General features: G+C 41.4%; 1 protein-coding gene across 8 annotated transcripts in view; it reads left to right on the forward strand.

Moving 5' to 3' along the window:
- The window catches only part of LOC112244844 (plasma membrane calcium-transporting ATPase 1), a 144,911-nt gene that overhangs the window by 37,265 nt on the left and 85,717 nt on the right, over nucleotides 1–21,929 (forward strand). For all 8 annotated transcript variants that reach the window (XM_024412662.2, XM_024412663.2, XM_042299363.1 and 5 more), the window contains one exon: nucleotides 5,217–5,742. In XM_024412662.2, coding sequence (XP_024268430.1) covers nucleotides 5,547–5,742 — 196 coding nt within the window. In that variant the 5' untranslated portion in view covers nucleotides 5,217–5,546. The remainder of the gene's footprint in view (nucleotides 1–5,216; nucleotides 5,743–21,929) is intronic.

The raw sequence follows: 21,929 nt of genomic DNA on the forward strand, positions 1-21,929 counted from the left end.
AAGCTTTAACTTCCTGACTGATGTCCTGAGATGTTGCTTCAGAATATCCACATAATTTTCAAGCCTTTCATGCCATCTATTTTGTGAAGTGCGGCAGTCCATCCTACAGCAAAACACCCCCACAACATAATGCTGCCACCCCCCGTGCTTCACGGTTGGGATGGTATTCTTCGGCTTGCAAGCCTCCCCCCTTTTCTCCAAACATAACGATGGTCATTATGGCCAAACATTTCTATTTTTGTTTCATCAGACCAGAGGACATTTCTCCAAAAAGTACAATCATTGTTTATGAGCGGCCTTTCAGGTTATGATGATATAGGACTCGTTTTACTATGAATTAGAGGTCGACCGATTAATCGGAATGGCCGATTTTAATTAGGGACGTTTTCATAACAATCGGTAATCAGCATTTTTGGACACCAGTTATGGCCGATTACATTGCACTCAAGGTAAGGTGCTACCTAGCATTAAAGTTATCTTTATAAAAAACAATCAATCTTAACATAATCACTAGTTAACTACACATGGTTGATATTGCTAGTTTATCTAGCTTGTCCTGTGTTGCATATAATCGATGTGGTGCCTGTTAATTTATCATTGAATCACAGCCTACTTCGCCAAACGGGTGATTTAACAAGCGCATTCGTGAAAAAAGCACCGACGTTGCACCAATGTGTACCTAACCATAAACATCAATGCCTTTCTTAAAATCAGTACACAAGTATATATTTTTAAATCTGCATATTTAGTTAATATTGCCTGCTAACATGAATTTCTTTTAACTAGGGAAATTTTCTCACTTCTTTTGCGTTCTGTGCAAGCAGAGTCATGGTATATGCAGCAGTTTGGGCCGCCTGGCTTGTTGCGAACTGTGTGAAGACCATTTATTCCTAACAAAGACCGTAATTAATTTTCCAGAATTGTACATAATTATGACATTGAAGGTTGTGCAATGTAACAGCGATATTTAGACTTAGGGATGCCACCCATTAGATAAAATACGGAACGGTTTTGTATTTCACTGAAAGAATAAACTTTTTGTTTTCGAGATGATAGTTTCCGGATTTGACCATATTAATGACCTAAGGCTCGTATTTCTGTGGGTTATTATAATTAAGTCTATGATTTGATAGAGCAGTCTGACCTGAGCGGTGGTAGGCAGCAGCAGGCTCGTAAGCATTCATTCAAATAGCACTTTCATGCATTTGCCAGCAGCTCTTTGCTGTGCTTCAAGCATTGCGCTGTTTATGAATTCAAGCCTATCAACTCCCGAGATTAGGCTGGCAATAATAAAGTACCTATTAGAACATCCAATAGTCAAAAGTATATGAAATACAAATGGTATAGAGAGAAATAGTCCTGTAAATACTACAACCTAAAATTTCTTACCTGGGAATATTGAAGACTCATGTTCTGAGCAAGGAACTTAAACGTTAGCTTTTTTACATGGCACATATTGCACTTTTACTCTTCTCCAACACTTTGTTTTTGCATTATTTAAACCAAATTGAACACGTTTCATTATTTATTTGAGACTAAATTGATGTGTTATAGTAAGTTAAAATAAGTGTTCATTCAGTATTGGTGTAATTGTTATTATTATATACAAATAATAAAAATCATCCGATTTAATCGGTATCAGGTTTTTTTGGTCCTCCAATAATCGGTATCGGTTTTGAAAAATCATAATCGGTTGAACTCTACTATGGATATAGATACTTTTGTACTGGTTTCCTCCAGCATCTTCACAAGGTCCTTTGCTGCTGTTCTGGGATCGATTTGCACCTTTCACACCAAAGTACGTTCATCTCTAGGAGACAGAACGTGTCTCCTTCCTGAGCGGTATGACGACTGCGTGGTCCCATTGTGTTTACTTGCATACTGTTTGTACTGATGAACGTGGTACCTTCAGGTGTTTTGGAAATTGCTCCCAAGGATGAACCAGACCTGTGGAGGTCTACAATATTTTTCTGAGATCTTGGCTGATTTCTTTAGATTTTTCCCTATGATGCCAAGCAACGTTGAAGGTTGGCCTTGAAATACAGCCACAGGTACACCTCCAATTGACTCAAATGATGTCAATTAGCCTATCAGAAGCTTCTAAAGCCATGAAATTTCTGGAATTTTCCAAGCATTTAAAGGCACAGTCAACTTAGTGCATGTAAACTTTTGACCCACTGGAATTGTGATACAGTGAAATAATCTGTCTGTAAACAATTGTTGGAAAAATTAGATGTCCTAACCGACTTGCCAAAACTATAGTTTGCTAACAAGGATTTTGTGGAGTCGTTGAAAAACAAGTTTTTTTTTTTAATGACTCCAACCTAAGTGTGTGGAAACTTCCATTGAGGAGCAGTACATGGCCATGGTGGTTGTTTTGTCTAACTGCTTCAGTGAAAGGCCTGAGGTTAAATCAGTGCGGTGCTCTTTGTTTTATATTTATATCAAATTCCAGGGAAGATGTCAGAGTATAAAGAAGAGCATATTAACCCAATCTAGGTTAATGCCTTCCTGCAGGTTCTCACAAGCAAACCACCTCACATACACCACTTTCCCATATATAAAATAACCGCTCCTAGGCTAATTATAGTGTGTGTGTGTGTGTGTGTGTGTGTGTGTCAGGGTTTTTGTTAGGAAGATTTGCCAAGTGACTGGGAATATTTACATTTATCTGACATTTTGAGAAAATAACCCGGTCATCAATATGTATTGGGGTGCGTAACCCATTAGGGCGTCCACCCAAGCAGCCATCACCATCAATAAACGAGCGATGTTGGCCAAATGAGCCACATTTACGTGTCCTTAAGAACAACCTTAATTACACATTTCTAAAACACTATTCCTTGTGTTTTCGGTGCGTAGCCTATGCAAAACCCTCTTGCCCATTTGCATTATTGGTTTTTACTTTCCTAAAACAATAATTATTCAGCTGTTGGAGATTTGAGCACTAAACGCACCAGGGTGTTGCATGCATATGCCTATAGGCTTAGGCATTCACTGTACGATATTTAATATTTAATGAAGATATAAATGAAGATAAAGGTTAGACCTAGAGCTGGTAGAATGCTGCACTGACATGCCTTTCAGATGGGCTACTGCGTCTGCTATGATATAGGCGTACACAAGGAGACTAATTCCTTAATTTTCTATCATAATTAATGATGAGCATTATATTGTTAACTTATAGGATTCACCCCGTTGAGGCCTAAAACATTCTTCCTCACCTCAAGTTCAACTTTCAGAGTCAGTTGGTGCGCACTGCCACACAACACCAAACCTTCACAAAAGTTTCTAAACTTTATTTGAGTAATTTCAAAAGTAAGTCAAGCCATTGTTTATAGGCAAAATAAGAGCAGGATATTATATTTTGGCAAACACAATATTACAGTTGGAACTTAATTTGGCCAAAGAAAATGGCCCAACAGAATGAAATAAAACACTTGTGAACTGGTTTAAACATTCACAAATGTTTTGAACAGGCTATATTGCAGCAATTACCAACAAAGTCTAGTGCCTACCGTATCCAACAAATGACAGCAATAGGCAGGTGTACTTGACCTAAATACGGAGCACACAATTTAAAAAGGCAGATCGTATTGAGAAAACCGAATTAAACAAAACACTTTTTTTTGCATATTAAACAACTGGTTTAGATGAATAAATAGGCCAATAATAATAATAATAATAATAATAATATTAATAATACAACAAATTATTATAAATAACCCCCCCCTTTCACTATCGGTATACTTTTCCCCCTCTAACTTTCATTTTACTTCAATGAAAATGGCCTCCATCTTCGCAATCAACAGTAACTTAGGCCAAGGCTCGTCTCTCGCTCTCCCTCCTCAGCATCAGGTGCATGTACGTCTGGCAATCGGGGTGTGTATGAGAGGCAGCCCGACAATTTTTATTAATCTGCTTTTCATCATTTTTATCGGCCAAAAGTCGGCTGTTGCCGGCTAACGGAAACCCTGGTGTGGATGTGCGTGTGCATGAGTGTATTTCTGGCCTGTGAGACAGAGAATGGAAATCCGGAGAGTCACACTCCAGCACATCAGTTCTTATCACATAAGCACACATCAAAGGCAGACCTCCATTTGGGGTGTTTAGTATGTCATGGAGAGCCCAGAGGAGTGGGACACACACACACACACACACACACACACACACACTGGCTCAGAGGAGTGGTCCAGAGCGTTATCTCACATTAGCATAATGTCCTCTTCCTTCCAGTCAGTTTAAACACACAGCGCTGCATTAGACTGCTGTATTAGACTTTGTATTGTATGGGAGATATTAACAATCTATTATAGCTCCTCTCTCTACAGCTACACATCACTGATAACTACTCTATAGCACTGGTGTCATAGAACCAGGTCACTATGGTGATTCCCATGGCGTCTTTATCCTCTGCCTCCATATAGGGGAATTAGGATTCTATGTGAAAAGCAGTCGTTTTGGGACAAGCAGATGGATCCACTGCGAGACAGCTAATCTTATACAAACAAAGGGTCTGTGTGTGTCAAGTGAGTCGGATTATCCTAAATATGTGTCCTACTGTATGGCCTGTCCTTAGGAATTGTTCAACCTCGACGCAAAGCATGGCTGTCTTTCCCATTCAGAGAATCACATGCTCTCTGCTTTTGAGAATCTCTTTAGCGTTTTGGCATTTTCTTCTCTTATCTCAGTTCCTCCACTCTTGCAATTTTCTTGCAATTCTGTACATTTTGCAATGTCGAATGTGTGTGCGTGTAGTATTTGCGTGACCCAAAAAATGACAATGGGCAACAACAAAAACTTGATATAAAAACGTTAGCTGACATGGGCTGGTTGATCTGGACGCGTTCTGACTAGTTATACATCACTCTCTAAGGTCTGCAATAACTATCACGACGAGGAACTGATGATGCCGTACCCAATTTCGTAAATGCACCTTGCGCGTTCTACAATTGTAACTTTCAAGAGTACGTTTCAAACTGGGCTGAGTTCCTTAAATTACAAATGACCCCCCCTCGTCCGCCCCACAGTTTGTGGAACCACTGCCATACTGTTCCTGCAATAATTTAAGTGTTTTCTTATTTTCTGGTTATGTGGTGGTGATCTTGTAGTATTTGCTAGAAATCCTCAATAGCAAGCTATTCCTGTGGTTTTATATTCATTTAGACTTTTTCAATGTTTTAAAACCTTTTTTTTCTTGTCTCTTTCTCCTGCAGTTTTGTGGAACAGAAGAAGTGGCCAACGGAACATGACTCCACTGTTTCCTTGGTAGATCATATGCACTTCCGGGTCCAGACGCTCGTCCACTGATGTTCATCTCCCACACCTGGCAGAGAGACCACCACTCAATACTACTACAATACCCACATTTCCTGTCTGCACAAAGTAAGGACTTAGGTGTTGAAGCCCTTAGGTGACTTGGACTTCCTTGTTGTCCTATTGAACTATTTCCGCACTACGAGCCAGTTCTTAGTTTACAACTGTCACGCACAGTGATCTTAGAGACAGTAGGCGAGTAAAGAGGAAAACAATCCAACTACGACAAAATGGCCAACAACACGGCGGACCACCCTCCCGGGAACTCTGTTGCCGATGGCAACCAGGAGGGGGACTTTGGCATCACGGTGATGGACCTCCGAGAGCTGATGGAGCTGAGGAGTGGAGAGGCCGTCACCAAGATAGCCGACTCCTACGGAGACGTGCAGGGGGTCTGCCGCAGGCTCAAGACATCGCCCATCGAGGGTAAGGGACATTACACACACACACACTCACACATTACTGTATCACCCCATTAGCCCTACTGAATGTTATAATGATGATGTCATCATATATCTGACCCTTATTCATAGGTTGCACCTCTGTCACTCGGTCGCGTCATGCCATTGTTGGTAATGTCATGCCATTGTTATGAACATCTACTCAAGTCGCCCTCTACCGGAGGCACAGTAGTGGTGCCCTAAAGTGATAAGCGCCTAGTCATTCTGGACAGAGGCTAAATATGGTTTAGTCTAAATTACACAATAGTGCCTGGAAATACGATGACATTGAGAAAGTAGTCAAATGTGTAGTTGGAAACAACTTTGCCAGCTTTGTCATGTCGTCAAATGTACTTTAGACAGATGGCAATGTTGTCATTAGCTAGCAAAGTTCGTCAACAATTGCTAGCAATGCCTCAAGTTAGCTAGCTAAAATCAGGTGACCTTCCATATGTGCAATTGTGGTAAATTGTGGAAAGAATGTCCTCTTAAATGAACCCTAAAAAATTCACTCGAACATTCAAAACAATATTGTGACGAAACATGTACCCCATGAATAGGGCCCATGGCCAGAGTTAGGCCGCTGGTTGTGCTGAGTCCCAGGGCTAAACTGCTCTGACGTGACTGATTTTTAAATCCGTTTGAGCAGCAGAGAGTGAAGGGTTAATTATGTAGTTTAAGTGATGCTGTGTGTAGGACATTTTTATCGTTGCTGTCTCCAACGCAACGTTTTGAAAATACAGGCTGAAGTACATCATATATGTATAATATACGTCCAGTATGGACTCTGCAAGTTCAATGACCTGCTAATGCTAACCATTTAACCCAATACAGTATCTATTTCACTGTACAGCCACTCCCCAGTCCCCAGCAAGCCTTTAGCTAGTGAAGTATTCCTTTAACTGCTCCCTCCAGCACATGCTATCCATTAGCGCAGGTGTGGCTATGGGCCTACTGCTAATGAGTTCGACACCGTTTGCTAACCAGGCCTTCAAACCATCCCCGGGCTGGCTTTAGAAACAAGGAGATAATCTTTCGCCACCAACAACTTGCACTCTGATTTATCATTGGAACATTTACGCACGTGCACACACGTACATACACGATTGGAATCACTCAGAGTAGATTAATCACATGACAGCTGATCAACTATGGGTTGAGAGTAGAAAATGGCCACTGCTACTTTCTCTCTCCCTCCTGCCTCCTTTCTCTCTTTCTCTCTTTCTCTCTCCACTTCTCTCTCTCGTGCCCCTCCTTGGTTCTGCGGTTCATTCCAGGGTTGGAATTAGTTCCACACTGTAGCCCTAATGACTTCATAGATCATTGCTCTATTCCATTTAGTAATCAAGGGACAGCTGTAGCGCCGTTCTCCACACAATAAATGACTATTTTTAATGAAGGAAACATAATTATGTTTTCAGTGGACTGACTGGTGGATGGAGGGGGGGAGCCACTCAAACACATAACGAAAGGCTGGTTAATTTCAGTAGAAAACAAGATGGGTTTTCTGCTGGTTGTTTTGTAAGCAAATGGGCCTCAGAAGCCTGGCATCTTATATCACTGTTGTCATAATGCCGCTATTTAGTGCGTGGATTCCCTTTCTTTCTTTCACGAGACAAGAAGGGGCCGCTCGGCTCAAATGACCTGTCTAGGATTCGGTTTGCCTTGCCGATACAGTTCTACTTCAGTCCCTTGGCTGTGTGAGTAAGTGTTCTATCCACCGGGGGGGGGGCTTCTCTGACAATGACGTCACTCTCATCTCGCCACAGCCCAGTGCATGTAACAAATGTATATCTTTATCAGTCTGTACCGCTTCCATACACAGTACTGTAGCTAGCAGAACACTTCCTTATTTGATATGGCTGGCTAGTTATCTACCAACTACAATGTTTTTTTATCCCAAATGCCACCCTATTCCCTATATACTGTAGTCCGCCACATTTGACCAGGACCTATATGGCTCTGGTCAAAAGCATTGCACTGTATAGGGGATAGGGTGCCATTTGGGAACGTGTGAATACTGATGCAGTAGCACTAAGTGCATCACCTGATCCAGGATAAATGTGGTTGTTCATTTCCTAGAGATGGATCCAGTCGTTTTATCTCTATGGTTCATTACTCTGTGGTGCATCGGTGGAGGCGGGAGAGGAGAGAAAGATGAGCATTAACCTCTACCTTAACAACACTTTACCACCTCCATTAACACTCACCTGAACTACTACACAGAGAGGAGAGGCACTTTCCCCTTTTCTCCACCCACTACACACACACACACACCCGTGCCCGTACACACACAGACACATGCATGCCTGCGTACACAAACAAAAGTGCATACGAACGCACACACACACACACTCTTGGACACACTCAGCATTGCCATAAGTACAGTTTCATCGGATTTGCTCTTCTCTGCTATGTTGTGTTCAGTGTAGTGTTTGCTCCAGAGACACTACTGTTTTTTTAAAAACACAATGCAATGCTTCTGCTCCTGCTGATTTTGCTGTCCAACCTAGGTTTGAGACTGGATCTGCTCAAGTTATCCAACCAGGGTATGGAGCACGGGGGACTCCATAACTTACGTAGGCAAGGCTTACACAGAATTAGAACATAACACATCCCTATTTTAGGCAAAGGGGAGAAACTTACGACAGTCCAGCAAGGTAAAGAAACAACTAGACATTATTACTTAGGATATAAGCCTAGTTAGATGTGTGTAAACACGCCCTAGTTCTCTTGTGGAGGCGGTTAGAATGGCGTGGCATGTAGGCATATATGACACGGGCAGAGCAGTGATTCATCGCTGTGCCTGCAGCTAACGGCCCAGCCTCATTGGCCCAGGATTTCCCTGTTCGGTGGGTGGGGTTGTATGACACATCAGCTCAGTTATGCTGCTAGCGCCATGGCAGGAAAAGCGCAGGATTACAGCATTACACGAGACTGCCTTTAAGAGTGATGAAGACTAGAATGGGGTCACCCCTGTATTTTTGAGTGTACTGGTGAGATTAGACCAGGCTTAGTTTGATGTTCTTGGTCTCTGATGTTATAAATAAATGAGTTTATTTCCAAAGCGCTATATCCACCAATTTTTCACGTGTCTTTTTCACCAGAAATGATTGCTTATGAATATTTCGTCCAAAATATTACTGTACTTAGATGTTTTATTCATAGATTCTACATGTCGATTTAATTATTATTATTTTTTTTTGCAAAAACATATATCCATTGTTAAGCTGGAATGGAATGTTTGTTGAAGTCGGAAGTTTACATGCACTTAGGTTGTAGTCATTAACTCGTTTTTCAACCACTCCACAAATTTCTTGTTCACAAACTATAGTTTTGGGAAGTCGTTTAGGACATGTACTTAGTGCATGACACAAGTAATTTTTCCAACAATTGTTTACCGACAGATTATTTAACTTATTCACTTTATCACAATTCCAGTGGGTCAGAAGTTTATGTATACTAAGTTGACTGTGCCTTTAAACAGCTTGGAAAACTCCAGAAAATGATGTCATGGCTTTAGAAGCTTATGATAGGCTAATTGACATCATTTGAGTCAATTAGAGGTGTACCTGTGGATGTATTTCAAGGCCTACCTTCAAACTCAGTGCCTCTTTGCTTGACATCAGGGGAAAATCAATAGAAATCAGCCAACCTCAGAAAAATAATTGTAGATCTCCACAAGTCTGGTTCTTCCTTGGGAGTAATTTCCAAACGCCTGAAGGTACCACGTTCAGCTGTAAAAACAATAGTACGCAAGTATAAACACCATGGGACCACGCAGCCTTCATACAGCTCAGGAAGGAGACGCGTTCTGTCTCCTAGAGATGAACGTACTTTGGTGTGAAAAGTGCAAATCAATCCCAGAACAATGGTAAAGGACCTTGTGAAGATGCTGGAGGAAACGGGTACAAAATGATCTATATCCACAGTAAAACGAGTCCAATATCGACAACCTGAAAGTCCGCTCAGCAAGGAAGATGCCACTGCTCCAAAACCGCCATAAAAAAGCCATACTACAGTTTGCAACTGCACATAGGGACAAATATAGAACTTTTTGGAGAAATGTCCTCTGGTCTGATGAAACAAAATAAATGTTTGGCCATAAAGACCAATGTTATGTTTGGAGGAAAAAGGGGGAGGCTTGCAAGCTGAAGAACACCATCCCAGCCGTGAAGCACAGGGGTGGAAGCATCATGTTGTGTGTTGCTGCAGGACGGACTGGTGCATTTCACAAAATAGATGGCATCATGAGGCTGGAAAATTATGTGGATATATTGAAGCAACATCCCAAGACATCAGTTAAAGCTTGGTCGCGAATGGGTCTTCCAAATGGACAATGACCCCAATCATACTTCCAAAGTTGTGGCAAAATGGCTTAAGGACAACAAAGTCAAGGTATTGGAGTGACCATCACAAAGCCCTGTCCTCAATCCTATAGAAAATCTGTGGGCAGAACTGAAAAAGCATGTGTGAGCAAGGAGGCCTACAAACCTGACTCAGTTACACCAGCTCTGTCAGGAGGAATGGGCCAACATTTACCCAACTTATTGTGGGAAGCTTGGGGAAGGCTACCCGAAATGTTTGACCCAAATTAAACAATTTAAGGGCAATGCTCCCAAATACTAATGGAGTGCGTGTTAACTTCTGACCCACTGGTAATGTGATTAAAGAAATAAAAAATGAAAATAAGTCTTTCTTGCTACTATTATTCTGACATTTTCACATTCTTAATATAAAGTGGTGATCCTAACTGACCTAAAACAGGTAATTTTTACTAGGATTAAATGTCAGGATTTGTGAAACTGAGTTTAAATGTATTTTGCTAATGTGAATGTAAACTTCTGACTTCAAATGTGTATATATAGCTTGGCACACCTGTATTTGGGGAGTTTCTCCCATTCTTCTCTGCAGATCCTCTGAAGTTCTGTCAGGTTGGATTGGGAGCGTTGCTGCACAGCTATTTCAGGTATCTCCAGGTTCAAGTCCGGGCTCTGGCTGGACCACTCAAGGACACTCAGAGACTTGTCGCAAAGCCACTCCTGCGTTGTCTTGGCTGTAAGCTTTGGGTCATTGTCCTGTTGGAAGGTGAACCTTTGCTCCAATCTGAGGTCCTGAGTGTTCTGAAGAAGGTTTTCATCAAGGATCTCTCTGTACTTTGCTTCGTTCATCTTTCCCTCGATCCTGACTAGTCTCCCAGTCCCTGCTGCTGAGAAACATCCCCACGCATGATGCTGCCACCGTTCTTCACCGTACGGATAATGCCAGGTTTCCTCCAGATGTGACGCTTGGCATTCAGGCCAAAGAGTTCAATCTTGGTTTCATCAGACCAGAGAATCTTGTTTCTCATGGTCTGAGAGTCTTATGTGCCTTTTGGGAAACTCCAAGTGTGCTGTCATGTGCCTTTTACTTAATGGTAGAGTGGCTTCTGTCTGGTCACTATACGATAAAGGCATGATTGTTGGAGTGCTGCAGAAATGGTTGTCCTTCTGGGAGGTTCTACCATCACAGAGAAACTCTGGAGCTCTGTCAGAGTGACCATCGGAGTCTTGGTCACCGCCCTGACCAAGGCCCTTCTCCCCCTATTGCTCAGTTTGGCCGGGCGACCAGCTCTAGGAACAGTCAGTGGTTACTTCTTCCATTTTAGAATGATAGAGGCCACTGTTTGTAGGGACCTTCAATGCTGCAGACAATTTTGGGTGCCCTTCCCCAGATCTGTGCCTCAACACAATCCTATCTCGGAGCTCTACGGACAATTCTTTCGACCTCATGGCTAGGGTTTTGCTCTGACATGCGCTGTCAACTGTGGGACCTTTATATAGATGTGTGTACCTTTCCAAATCATGTCCAATCAATTGAATTTACCACAGGTGGACTCCAATCAAGTTGTGGAAACATGTCAAATATGATCAATTGATGCACAGGACCAACATTTTGAGTCTCATATCAAAGAGTCTGAATACTCATGTAAATTATCTTGAATACATTTTCACAAATTTCTAAAAACCTGTTATTGGTTTGTCATTATGGGCTATTGTGTATAGATTGAGGATGTTTTATTTGTTTAATCAATTTCAGAATAAGGCTGTAACGTAACAAAATGTGTAAATTATCAAGGGGTCTGAATACTTTCTGAATGCTCTGTAAATGTACTTCCCGTCAATACTAATGTATCAAGATGGTAGCAGGGCAGTTCCGTTGATCAGTTCTGCTGTCAATACACGAAGAGACCGTGACTGGGTGGTGCCTTCCCTGAAAGCTGTGAGGACATATATGTGCTGTGACTGACTGTCTAGATGCGCTGGGCTGACTAGCCTTGGATACTCTTCGACAGTCAGATTCTTCACCTGTGTTCTGCCAATCTACCGGTGTCCTCTCCTGCCTTGCTGTGCTAGGTGGTGGAAGCCGGAGGTCAGTATCTGCCCTGTGACAAAACATCTAGATGCGCTGGGTTTGCTAGCCCAGGATACGCCCGCCAGGTAGACTCGCCACCGGTGATTTGCTGTTCTACAGGTCCCGCTGCTGCCTCACTGTGCGGGACACTGAAGCGACTGGGTGAATTGACCAGATTCACACCCTGGGTGAATTCCGTGTCCACGCACTCCTCCAGCAGCTGTTGAACGTGCTGGGGCTGCAGCTAAGTCACCAACGCTAGGGCACACACTTGGTTTCTGACTTAACCTGTAGGCTACAGCTGAAAAATTTTAGGGCACTTAAGGTTTTAATAGCTGCATATCTGGATTATAGCTGCCTGTCTCTGCTTTTGATAACTATCTCCTTACCCCAGAAAAGCTGCCAAACCCTACTTTGACTGACAGTACAGCAGGTTTTATCTTTCAGAGAGGTCTGTGTTACCATTTTGATTCCTACTGTGACATGCTTTTTAAACTTTCTTATTGACAGGATTTGGTCTGGTTTAAAACGGTTTGTTGTATCAGATTACTTTAGTTTGTATTATTTTAAAGCTGCAATATGTAACTTTTTGGGTGACCCATTCACATAGAAATGGGAGTTATAGATCTGTCATTCTCATTGAAAGCATGTGTAGGAAGTGGTAGATGTTCTATGTGTTATTCCCGTTAAGTTTAGTTTTTGTCTTTTTACTTTCAGTTTTGTACACCAGCTGAAAATACAATATTTTGGGGTATGGAGAATATCTTTCACAGTGGTTTAGCTGGAACAATCATTTTCTACACTATACTTGCTTGATTTGTCACACAAACTGAAATTAGTCGAACTATTAGTATTTTAGCAACCAGGAAATGGCGGAGCGATTTCTGCATCGTGCATCTTTTAAGTGTTCTAAGTGTAGAGGGATTTGAGGAAGCAGCAAATCAAGGTGTTTTATTACAGGCTTGGCCGGTTATAATGGTTAAGCGACGGAGTATATTAAAGACATACATGTGGTTATTGAACTAAGGTCTTTATCTAAACCAACGTTTTTAGCATCGGAACTGCAGTTATCAAATGCTGTGAAGTTAGACTTAATAGGATGTTATATTCCTCCCATCTGCAAAAGTAGAATCCCTGGATTCTCTGGCTGAACTACTGCGTGGTTGGGGAAAGCATTAAATGGTGCTCATGGGCGATTTTAAACTAAGACTTGGGACTCTCCAAACTCTTGAGGCTATAAGAGCACTGTGCAAATCACTGAATTTTACTCAACTGATAAATGCAGTCACAAGACCCAACCCAAAATACATCTCCAAGTCCACACTTACTGATGTTATTCTAACTAACAATCTGCATAAGTACCAGGCTGTTAATATTTTCCATCGCTAATGATTTAAGTGATCATTGTAAAGTTGCTTGCATTAGACACTAAAATCCCTAAAGTGCCCTCTCGGTTCATAGTCAAACATCATTTTAAGCAATTCTGTGAGCAGGCTTTCCTGTACACATTTTCTGCCTGCAACTGGGATAGGATTGGGTATATTACTGACATCGAAGAATGGTTCTCCTATTTTCATTCCATGTTTTCTACAATCTGTGATCAACACGCCCCTCTTAAAAAGTACAGGGAATTATCTGATTTGATCCATAAATGAAATACACAATGGGCCAAAGCCAGAAAGGACAACTCACAGGCTGAATGGCAATTATTCAGGGCACTGAGAAATAAGTGCATATTGTTAATAGGGAAATGCAAATTTAGCTTCTATTACGAATCTATCAAGGCAACCCTCAGTAACCTGATGAAATGATGGAAAACCATTAAGTCCATAAATGCTAACACAAACTCCTCTGGTCTTCCGCTGAAGTTGACCTCAAATTCAATGGACATGACTGACAAGAATAAACTGATTGACATGTTTAATGAGCAATTTTCTAAGGCTGGGCATTTATTTAATTTAATGAACTCCATCCTAACATCTCGAATGAGGCTGTGCATGAAACTGTCGCAAGCCGACCTACGGTTCATCTTTTTCATTTGACCGAGATTGCGCTTTCAGAAGTTGTAAAGGCACTGAAATCTTTTGATATTAAGATAGCGGTCAGCCCGGACTAATTGAACTTCAAAAAAAAGAGCTCATTACTGACCCTCTCACACATAAATTCAATATTTCATTGGCAAGTAATATGATTCCAAAAGTCTGGAAAGCAGCCTACACCATCCCTTTACATAAGGGTGGAGATCCGTCACGGTTGGATAGCTATCGTCCCATATCTAAACTGTCTGCACTGGAAAAAGTTTTGTAAAACCCGGTGAACTCCAAGTTGAAAGACTTCCTGTATAATAACTCAGTTTTATCTCAATCCCAGTTGGATTTTAGACCTAGCAGTATTACTTATTTATCTGAGAATGAGGCTGATATATAGCATTTGGTTAAAAAAAAACATGATTATTTTGTCTCTGAAATGAAACCATCAAGTGATAGACATGTATTTGTTTAAAATCTGTCATTGAACAACCCCATTCCATGATTGGTGTTTTTTAAAATTATCTAATCTCTTTCATAAGTTATTTAAAGAATAAAACGAATTTAGAGGGAGAGAGAGCAGGTAGATGCTTTTGTCATAATTTGGTTTGGCATCCCCTTTCTTGTAATGCTAATAATGCTTCTTGAATTGAGAAGGAGGGAGGAGTGAATGAGGGGGAGAGAGAGAGATGGGTGTTTTTATTCTCGTTGCAGTGTAAATATATCTGGTCTCTAGGCTACTCTAAATTAATGTGGAATGGACAGACCACATGCTGGACAATCTGGGCATTATCCCTCCACTGCAGACTGTCACTGAGGCAGACATGCAGCCATCTTGGTTTGGTTGGAAAACCAAAAAAAAAACGTATTCTTCTACTGACACCCGTAGGGTGGTTTTGTTCAGAAAAAAAAAGACCAATTCAGAAGTAGGCTAATGTTCCAACGTCGTTAGTGAATTAAAGCATTGTTATCTCTTTCAAGGTCATAGTCTGGGGAAATACAGTGTAGCATAGTACAAACCAGTGTGTACCCTGTGATAGCTTTGATTTGATTGGTTGGACTGGGCTCTATGACTACCAGCTTTGTTGCTGGGTCAACCAGCAGATATGCATTGTAGTGGACAATGCAGATGTCATAGAGGAGACATGGCCTTAACCTTGGTCCCAGAGGTTCCATTGGGCTCATTCTGCTCCATCCATTTTGGCCCTTAGAGCAGAAAGAGTTTGGAGATTCTGGACATCATGACATAAGTGCCCTTCTTTATTTAGCTCTGTTAGCTTTCAGAGTGAATGAATGCTTTTTGAGGGGTCATTGTCATTTTCCACAATTTACCACAATTACACATATTGAATATACTGAGTGTGTGTATGGTCTGTAAGCATGTATGTTCAGGTTAAAGAGTTTGTCAGTCTGTTAGTCTGTGGATGCTTTTAGAAATGAGTGATGTGAGAAATTGTGCATCTCCACTCTTACTGGGAACTATGGGTGCGTGATAAGGATAGTCACAGCAATTTCACTTGTTCTCACATACATGAAAACACATACAGTACACACACAACCTAGGGCTGGATGTCTGTTGAAGGTGCACCAGCAGTTAAAAGACATGCAGGCCTCTTCCCTGCCAACCAACTAGTATACTGTACCTCTTGTCTCTCCCTCTTTCGCCCTCATTCCCCTTTAGCTCCTCTCCCTCTTCCCCTATATCTTCTCATTCACCCTCTGACTCCTCATCATCCCTAAACCTCTCTCTCCATATCTACCTCTTTTCACCCTATATCTGCCCTCTCTCTCTTCATCCCCCATCTCCCACTCTCCTCCCTTACCTCTGCCTGTGGGCTGTGTTCTTGTCCCTGCCATTCAACAGTTTGAGGTAGTGGTAAGCTTGAAAAATGTTGTTTGTTAAAAATATAAACGTTTAAATCCTTTGCCCCCAAAGGATATGTAAAGTTCAGTTAGTCGTGACTACACCCCTCAACGTACACCCTCGCCATAAGGTGCCAGCTTTTAATTGTTTCTCCACACCGTCCCCCTTGATGTGAGCTTTTAAATTAGCCACACATTTGCATCATTCTCAACCAATAAGAGCAGACCAGTTACTATGTTCTCTATTGGGACATTGTACACATTCAGTATGAAGTAAAAGTACAGGTTACTATGCTCTACACAGGGACATTACTTTTGTGTGTGTATATATATAGTACCAGTCAAGTTTGAACACACCTACTCATTTCTCTTTATTTGACAATGTTCTAAATTGTACACATGTAACACACATGTAATCAAAAAAGTGTTAAACAAGCTTCTTCAAAGTAGCCACCCTTTTGCCTTGACAGCTTCTCTCAAACAGCTTCATGAGGTAGTCACCTGGACTGCATTTCAATTAACAGGTGTGCCTTGTTAAAAGTTCATTTGTGGAATTTCTTTCCTTCTGATTGCATTTGAGCCAATCAGTTTTGTTGTGACAGTAGTGGTGGTATACAGAAGATGGACCTAATTAGTAAAACATCAAGTCCATATTATGGCATGAACAGCTCAAAAAAGCAAAAAGAAACAACTGACCATCAATTTTAGACATGGTCAGTCAATGTGGAACATTTCAAGAACTTTGAAAGTTTCTTTCAAGTGCAGTTGCAAAAACCATCAAGAGCTATGATGAAACTGGCTCTCATGAGGACCGCCACAGGAAAGGAAGAGACAGATTTACCTCTGCTGCAGAGCACAAGTTCATTAGAGTTACCAGCTTCAGAAATTGCAGCCCAAATAAATGCTTCAAAGAGTTCAAGTAACAGACACATCTCAACATCAACTGTTCAGACGAGACTGCTTTAATCAGGCCAGACAAGACTACTAAAGGACACCAATAAGAAGAAGAGACTTGTTTAAGCCAAGAAAAATGAGCAATGGACATTAGACTGGTGGAAATCCAAATTTGAGATTTTTGCAGAGTAGGTGAATGGATGATCTCTGCACGTGTGTTTCCCACCGTGACGCATGGAGGAGGAAGTGTGATGGTGTGGGGGTGATTTGCTGGTAACACTGTCTGTGATTGATTTATTTCCAATTAAAGCCACACCTAACCAGTATGACTACCACAGCATTCTGCAGCGATATGCCATCCCATCTTGTTTGCGCTTAGTGGGACTATAATTTGTTTTTCAACAGGACAATGACCCAACACACCTCCAGGATGTGTAAGGGCTAATTGAACAAGGAGAGGGATGGAGTGCTGAATTAATGACCTGACCACCACAATCACCCAAACTCAACCCAATTGAGATGGTTTGGGATGAGTTGGACCGCAGAGTGAAGGAAAAGCAGCCGACCAGTGCTCAGCATATGTGGGAACTCCTTCAAGACTGTTGGAAAAGTTCCAGGTGAAGCTGGTTTAGAGAATGCCAAGAGTGTGCAAACCTGTTATCAAGGCAAAGGGTGGCTACTTTGAAGAATATATATATATAGATTGATTGATTGATTGATTGATTGATTGATTGATTGATTATTGATTGAGAGAGTAACACTTTTGGTTACTACTTGATTCCATATGTGTTCATTCATAGTTTTGATGTCTTAACTATTATTCTACAATGTAGAAAAATAGTAAAATAAAGAAAAACCCTTTAATGAGTAGGTGTGTCCAAACTTTTTACTGGTACTGTATGTAACAAACAAACATGTATGTGGATATCTCTTCAAATTGGTGAATTCAGCTATTTCAGCCACACCCGTTGCTGACAGGTGTATTAAAATAGAGCACACAGCCATGTATTCTCCATAGACAGCCATTGGCAGTAGAATGGCCTTACTGAAGAGCTCGTCATAGGATGCCACCTTACCTACAAGTCAGTTCGTCAAAGTTGTAGGCCACTAAATCTCACAGAACAGGACCACCGAGTGCTGAAGCACACAACCCGTAAAAGTAATCTGTCCTCGGTTGCAACACTCACTACTGAGTTCCAAACGGTATCTGGAAGCATCGTCATCACAATAACAGTTTGTTGGGAGCTTCATGAAATGGGTTTCCATGGCCAAGCAGCAGCACACAAGCCTAAGATCACTATGCACAATGCTAAATGTTGGCTGGAGTGCTGCAAAGTTTGCCGCCATTGGACTCTGGAGCAGTGGAAATGCGTTTTCTGTAGTGATTAATCACGCTTCACCATCTGGCAGTCCGAAGGACGAATCTCGGTTTGGCGGATGCCAGGAGAACGCTGCCTTCCCCATTTGCATAGTGCCAACTGTAAAGTTTGATGGAGGATGAATAATGGTGTGGGGGTGTTTTTCATGGTTTGGGCTAGGCCCCTTAGTTCCAGTGAAGAGATCTTATCAGTACAGCATACAATGACATTCTAGACGATTCTGTTCTTCTCCAAACTGTTGCCTTAAAGTTGGAAGGACCTTTCCTATTTCAGCATGACAGTGCTACTGTGCATAAAGCAAGGTCTATACATAAATGGTTTGTCAATATCGGTGATGAAGAACTTGACTGGCCTGCACAGAGCCCTGACTTCAACCCCCCATCGAACACCTTTTTGGATGATTTGGAACGGCGACTGCACGCCAGGCCTAATCACCCAACATCATTGCCCGACCTCAATAATGCTCTTGTGGCTGAATAGAAGCAAGTCCCCACAGCAATGTTCCAACATCTGGTGGAAAGCCTTCCCAGAAGAGTGGAGGCTGTTATTTATTTAACTAGGCAAGTCAGCTAAGAACAAATTTTTACTTTACAATGACGGCCAAACTCTCCCCTAACCCGGACAACGCTTGGCCAATTATGTGCCGCCCTATGGGACTCCCGATCACGGCCAGTTGTGATACAGCCCGGGATAGAACAAGGGTCTGTAGTGACACCTCTTGCACTGAGATGCAGTGCCTTAGACCACTGCGCCACTGTTATAGCAGCATGTTAATGCCCCTGATTTTGTCTCGATTCAGTCTTATGTAGCAAAATTTGAAATAGTGTTTATTTACATTGTATAAAAGTAGAGACTCAGCTAGAAAATTGTCTATCATGCACTGCAGTTGAGGAACAATGAGAAGGTCATTCTGCTTTGAAAGTTGATAAACTTGTATTCCCACTTTTGAGAAAATGTCCCTTGAATGTTTTGGTACACCTACTGGAGAGCTCTTCTTTGTCTACACCGTTCAGCGTGGTTCACATCCTCTTAAGCCCCACCCATCTCTTAAGGATTTACATGTGGTAAACACACGCTATATCAAATAAAATATCTACATTTATTTGTCACATGCACAATGTAGAGAAGGTGTAAATGGTACGTTGAAGTGGTTACTTGCGTATATTATAAATATTTGATCCTTATTAGATGATGCTTAACTGACACACTTGTCTAAATTAATGGGTCATGTGAAAGAAATGCTATAAACACCCCTCAGCCACATGTATAGATAGTTGGATGGGTCACTATTGTCTAGACACATGTTCATGAAATACAATGGATGGCCATAATCTCCCCTAGACACACCTGGCTAATTTCATGGGTCATATAATAATAGGGCCAAAGTGGAGTCATGGAGCTCGCTAACATTAGTCTCTAACTAGTATGCAAATTGTTTTCTGATTTCAAATAATATTACCACACAGATCATAAACGTAACATTTGCTAGCTAACTAACAGGACGCTTTAACTTGCAATAAAAATGACTTTCTGGCAAAATTTTAAACGTATATATTTCCTCAAATGGAGCTAGACTCTTACCCGTGTACATGGATGAACGCGTCACGGCAGACTGGAACCATTTAACTCTGCTTTGTTTGCAGCTACATCTTGTTTGTGTCCAGTCACTCTGGTTCACACTGACCGTGGTGTGTGCAGAAAGTAACCAATCTCTTTTTCTAACTGCTAATTTCAGTGCATCAATGTTGAGTAAAGTAGCAAAATTTTTGTAGTGGCTAATGTTTTATTTTTCAAAAACGGCGCAGTAGAAAGGACTGTCAACACATAATGAACAGCTCACGTTATAGAGCATGCTACATGCCAGACCAATCCAAACTCATCTCTTGGCATGTCCAGCCCATCCATTATCTCAGCCAATCATGGCTAGCGGGAAGGTTCCTGTCTTTTTCCGTGGCTAAACGAACTAGGCTCGTAATTTAACCATTTTATTAGTGTTTATGGGTGGAATATGAGTTATAATGTGTATCTATATGTGTTCCAAAAAACACATTTTGATAAAACATTTGTTTACGTTCAAATGCTGCTCCTGTGAAGTAGTGACGTGCGACATGCCTAGTTTCCTGAAACGAGTCATACGTACATACATTATTCAGACCGCTTGACTCATTACACTTTTTGTTACATTACTGCTTTGTTCTAAAATGGATGAAATTGATGAGAGAAAAAAAACTATCTACACACAATACCCCATAATGACAAAGGTTTTCAGACATGTTTGCAAATGTACAACATTTACATAAGTATTCAGACCCTTTACTCGGTACTCTGTTGAAGAACCTTTTGGCAGCGATTACAGTCTTCTTGGGTATGACGCTACAAGCTTGGCACACCTGTGTTTGGGGTTTTTCTCCCATTCTTCTCTGCAGATCCTATCAAGCTCTGTCAGGTTATATGGAGAGTGTCACTGTACAGCTATTTTCAGGTCTCTCCAGAGATGTTTGATCGGGTTCAAGTCCAGGCTCTGGCTGGACCACTCAAGCCACTCTGGCATTGTCTTGGCTGTGTGCTTAGGGTCGTTGTCCAGTTGGAATGTGAACTTTCACCCTAGTCTGAGGTCCTGAGCGCTCTGGAGCAGAATTTCTATGTACTTTGCTGCGTTCATCTTTCACTTGATCCTTGCTAGTCTTCCAGTCCCTGCAGCTGAAAAATATCCCCACAGCATGATGCTGCCACCACCATGTAACTCTTAGCATTCAAGCCAAAGAGTTCAATCTAGGTTTCTCATGGTTATCAATCTTGTTTTTCACCTTTAGGTGCCTTTTGACAAACTCCAAGCGGGCTGTCTTCCGTCTGGCCACTATCATAAAGGCCTGATTGGTGTAGTGCTGTGGAGATGGTTGTCCTTCTCGAAAACCTTTTTCCATTTAAGAATGATGGAGGCCACTCTGTTCTTTGGGACCTTCAATGCTGCAGACATTGTTGGTACCTTCCCCAGATCTGTGCCTCAACACAATTATGTTTTAGACTGCTACGGACAATTCCTTTTGACCTCATGGCTTGGTTTTTGCTCTGACATGCACTGTCAACTGTATCGACCTTATAATGACAGGTGTGTCTGCCTTTCCAATCAATTGAATTTACCACAAGTGGACTCTAAGTTGTAGAAACATTTCAAGGATGATCAATGGAAACAGGATACACCGGAGCTCAATTTCGAGTCTCATATTAAAGTGTCTGAATACTTATGTAAATAATGTATTTCTGTTTTTTTTTATACATTTGCAAATAAAATCTAAAGTGTTTTTCCCTTTGTCATTATGGGGTGTAGATTGATTAAGATTTTAAAATGTATTATTCTTTTTAGAATAAGGCTGTAATATAACAAATATGGAAAAACGGAAGAGGTCTGAATACTTTCTGAATGTACTGTATATGCCATTTAGCAAATGCTTTTATCTAAAGTGACATACATTCATGCGTGCATATGTTTTCACATAGGTGTCCACTGCGGGAATCAAACTCTTGATCCTGAAGTTTCAATGCTCTAACATGTGAGCCCCGTAGGACCACATGTATTGCATACATATTCAATCTAAAGTTATTCCGCTACCCAAGAA

This window comes from Oncorhynchus tshawytscha, linkage group LG02, assembly GCF_018296145.1.
Source record: "Oncorhynchus tshawytscha isolate Ot180627B linkage group LG02, Otsh_v2.0, whole genome shotgun sequence".
Taxonomy (NCBI): Eukaryota; Metazoa; Chordata; class Actinopteri; order Salmoniformes; family Salmonidae; genus Oncorhynchus; species Oncorhynchus tshawytscha.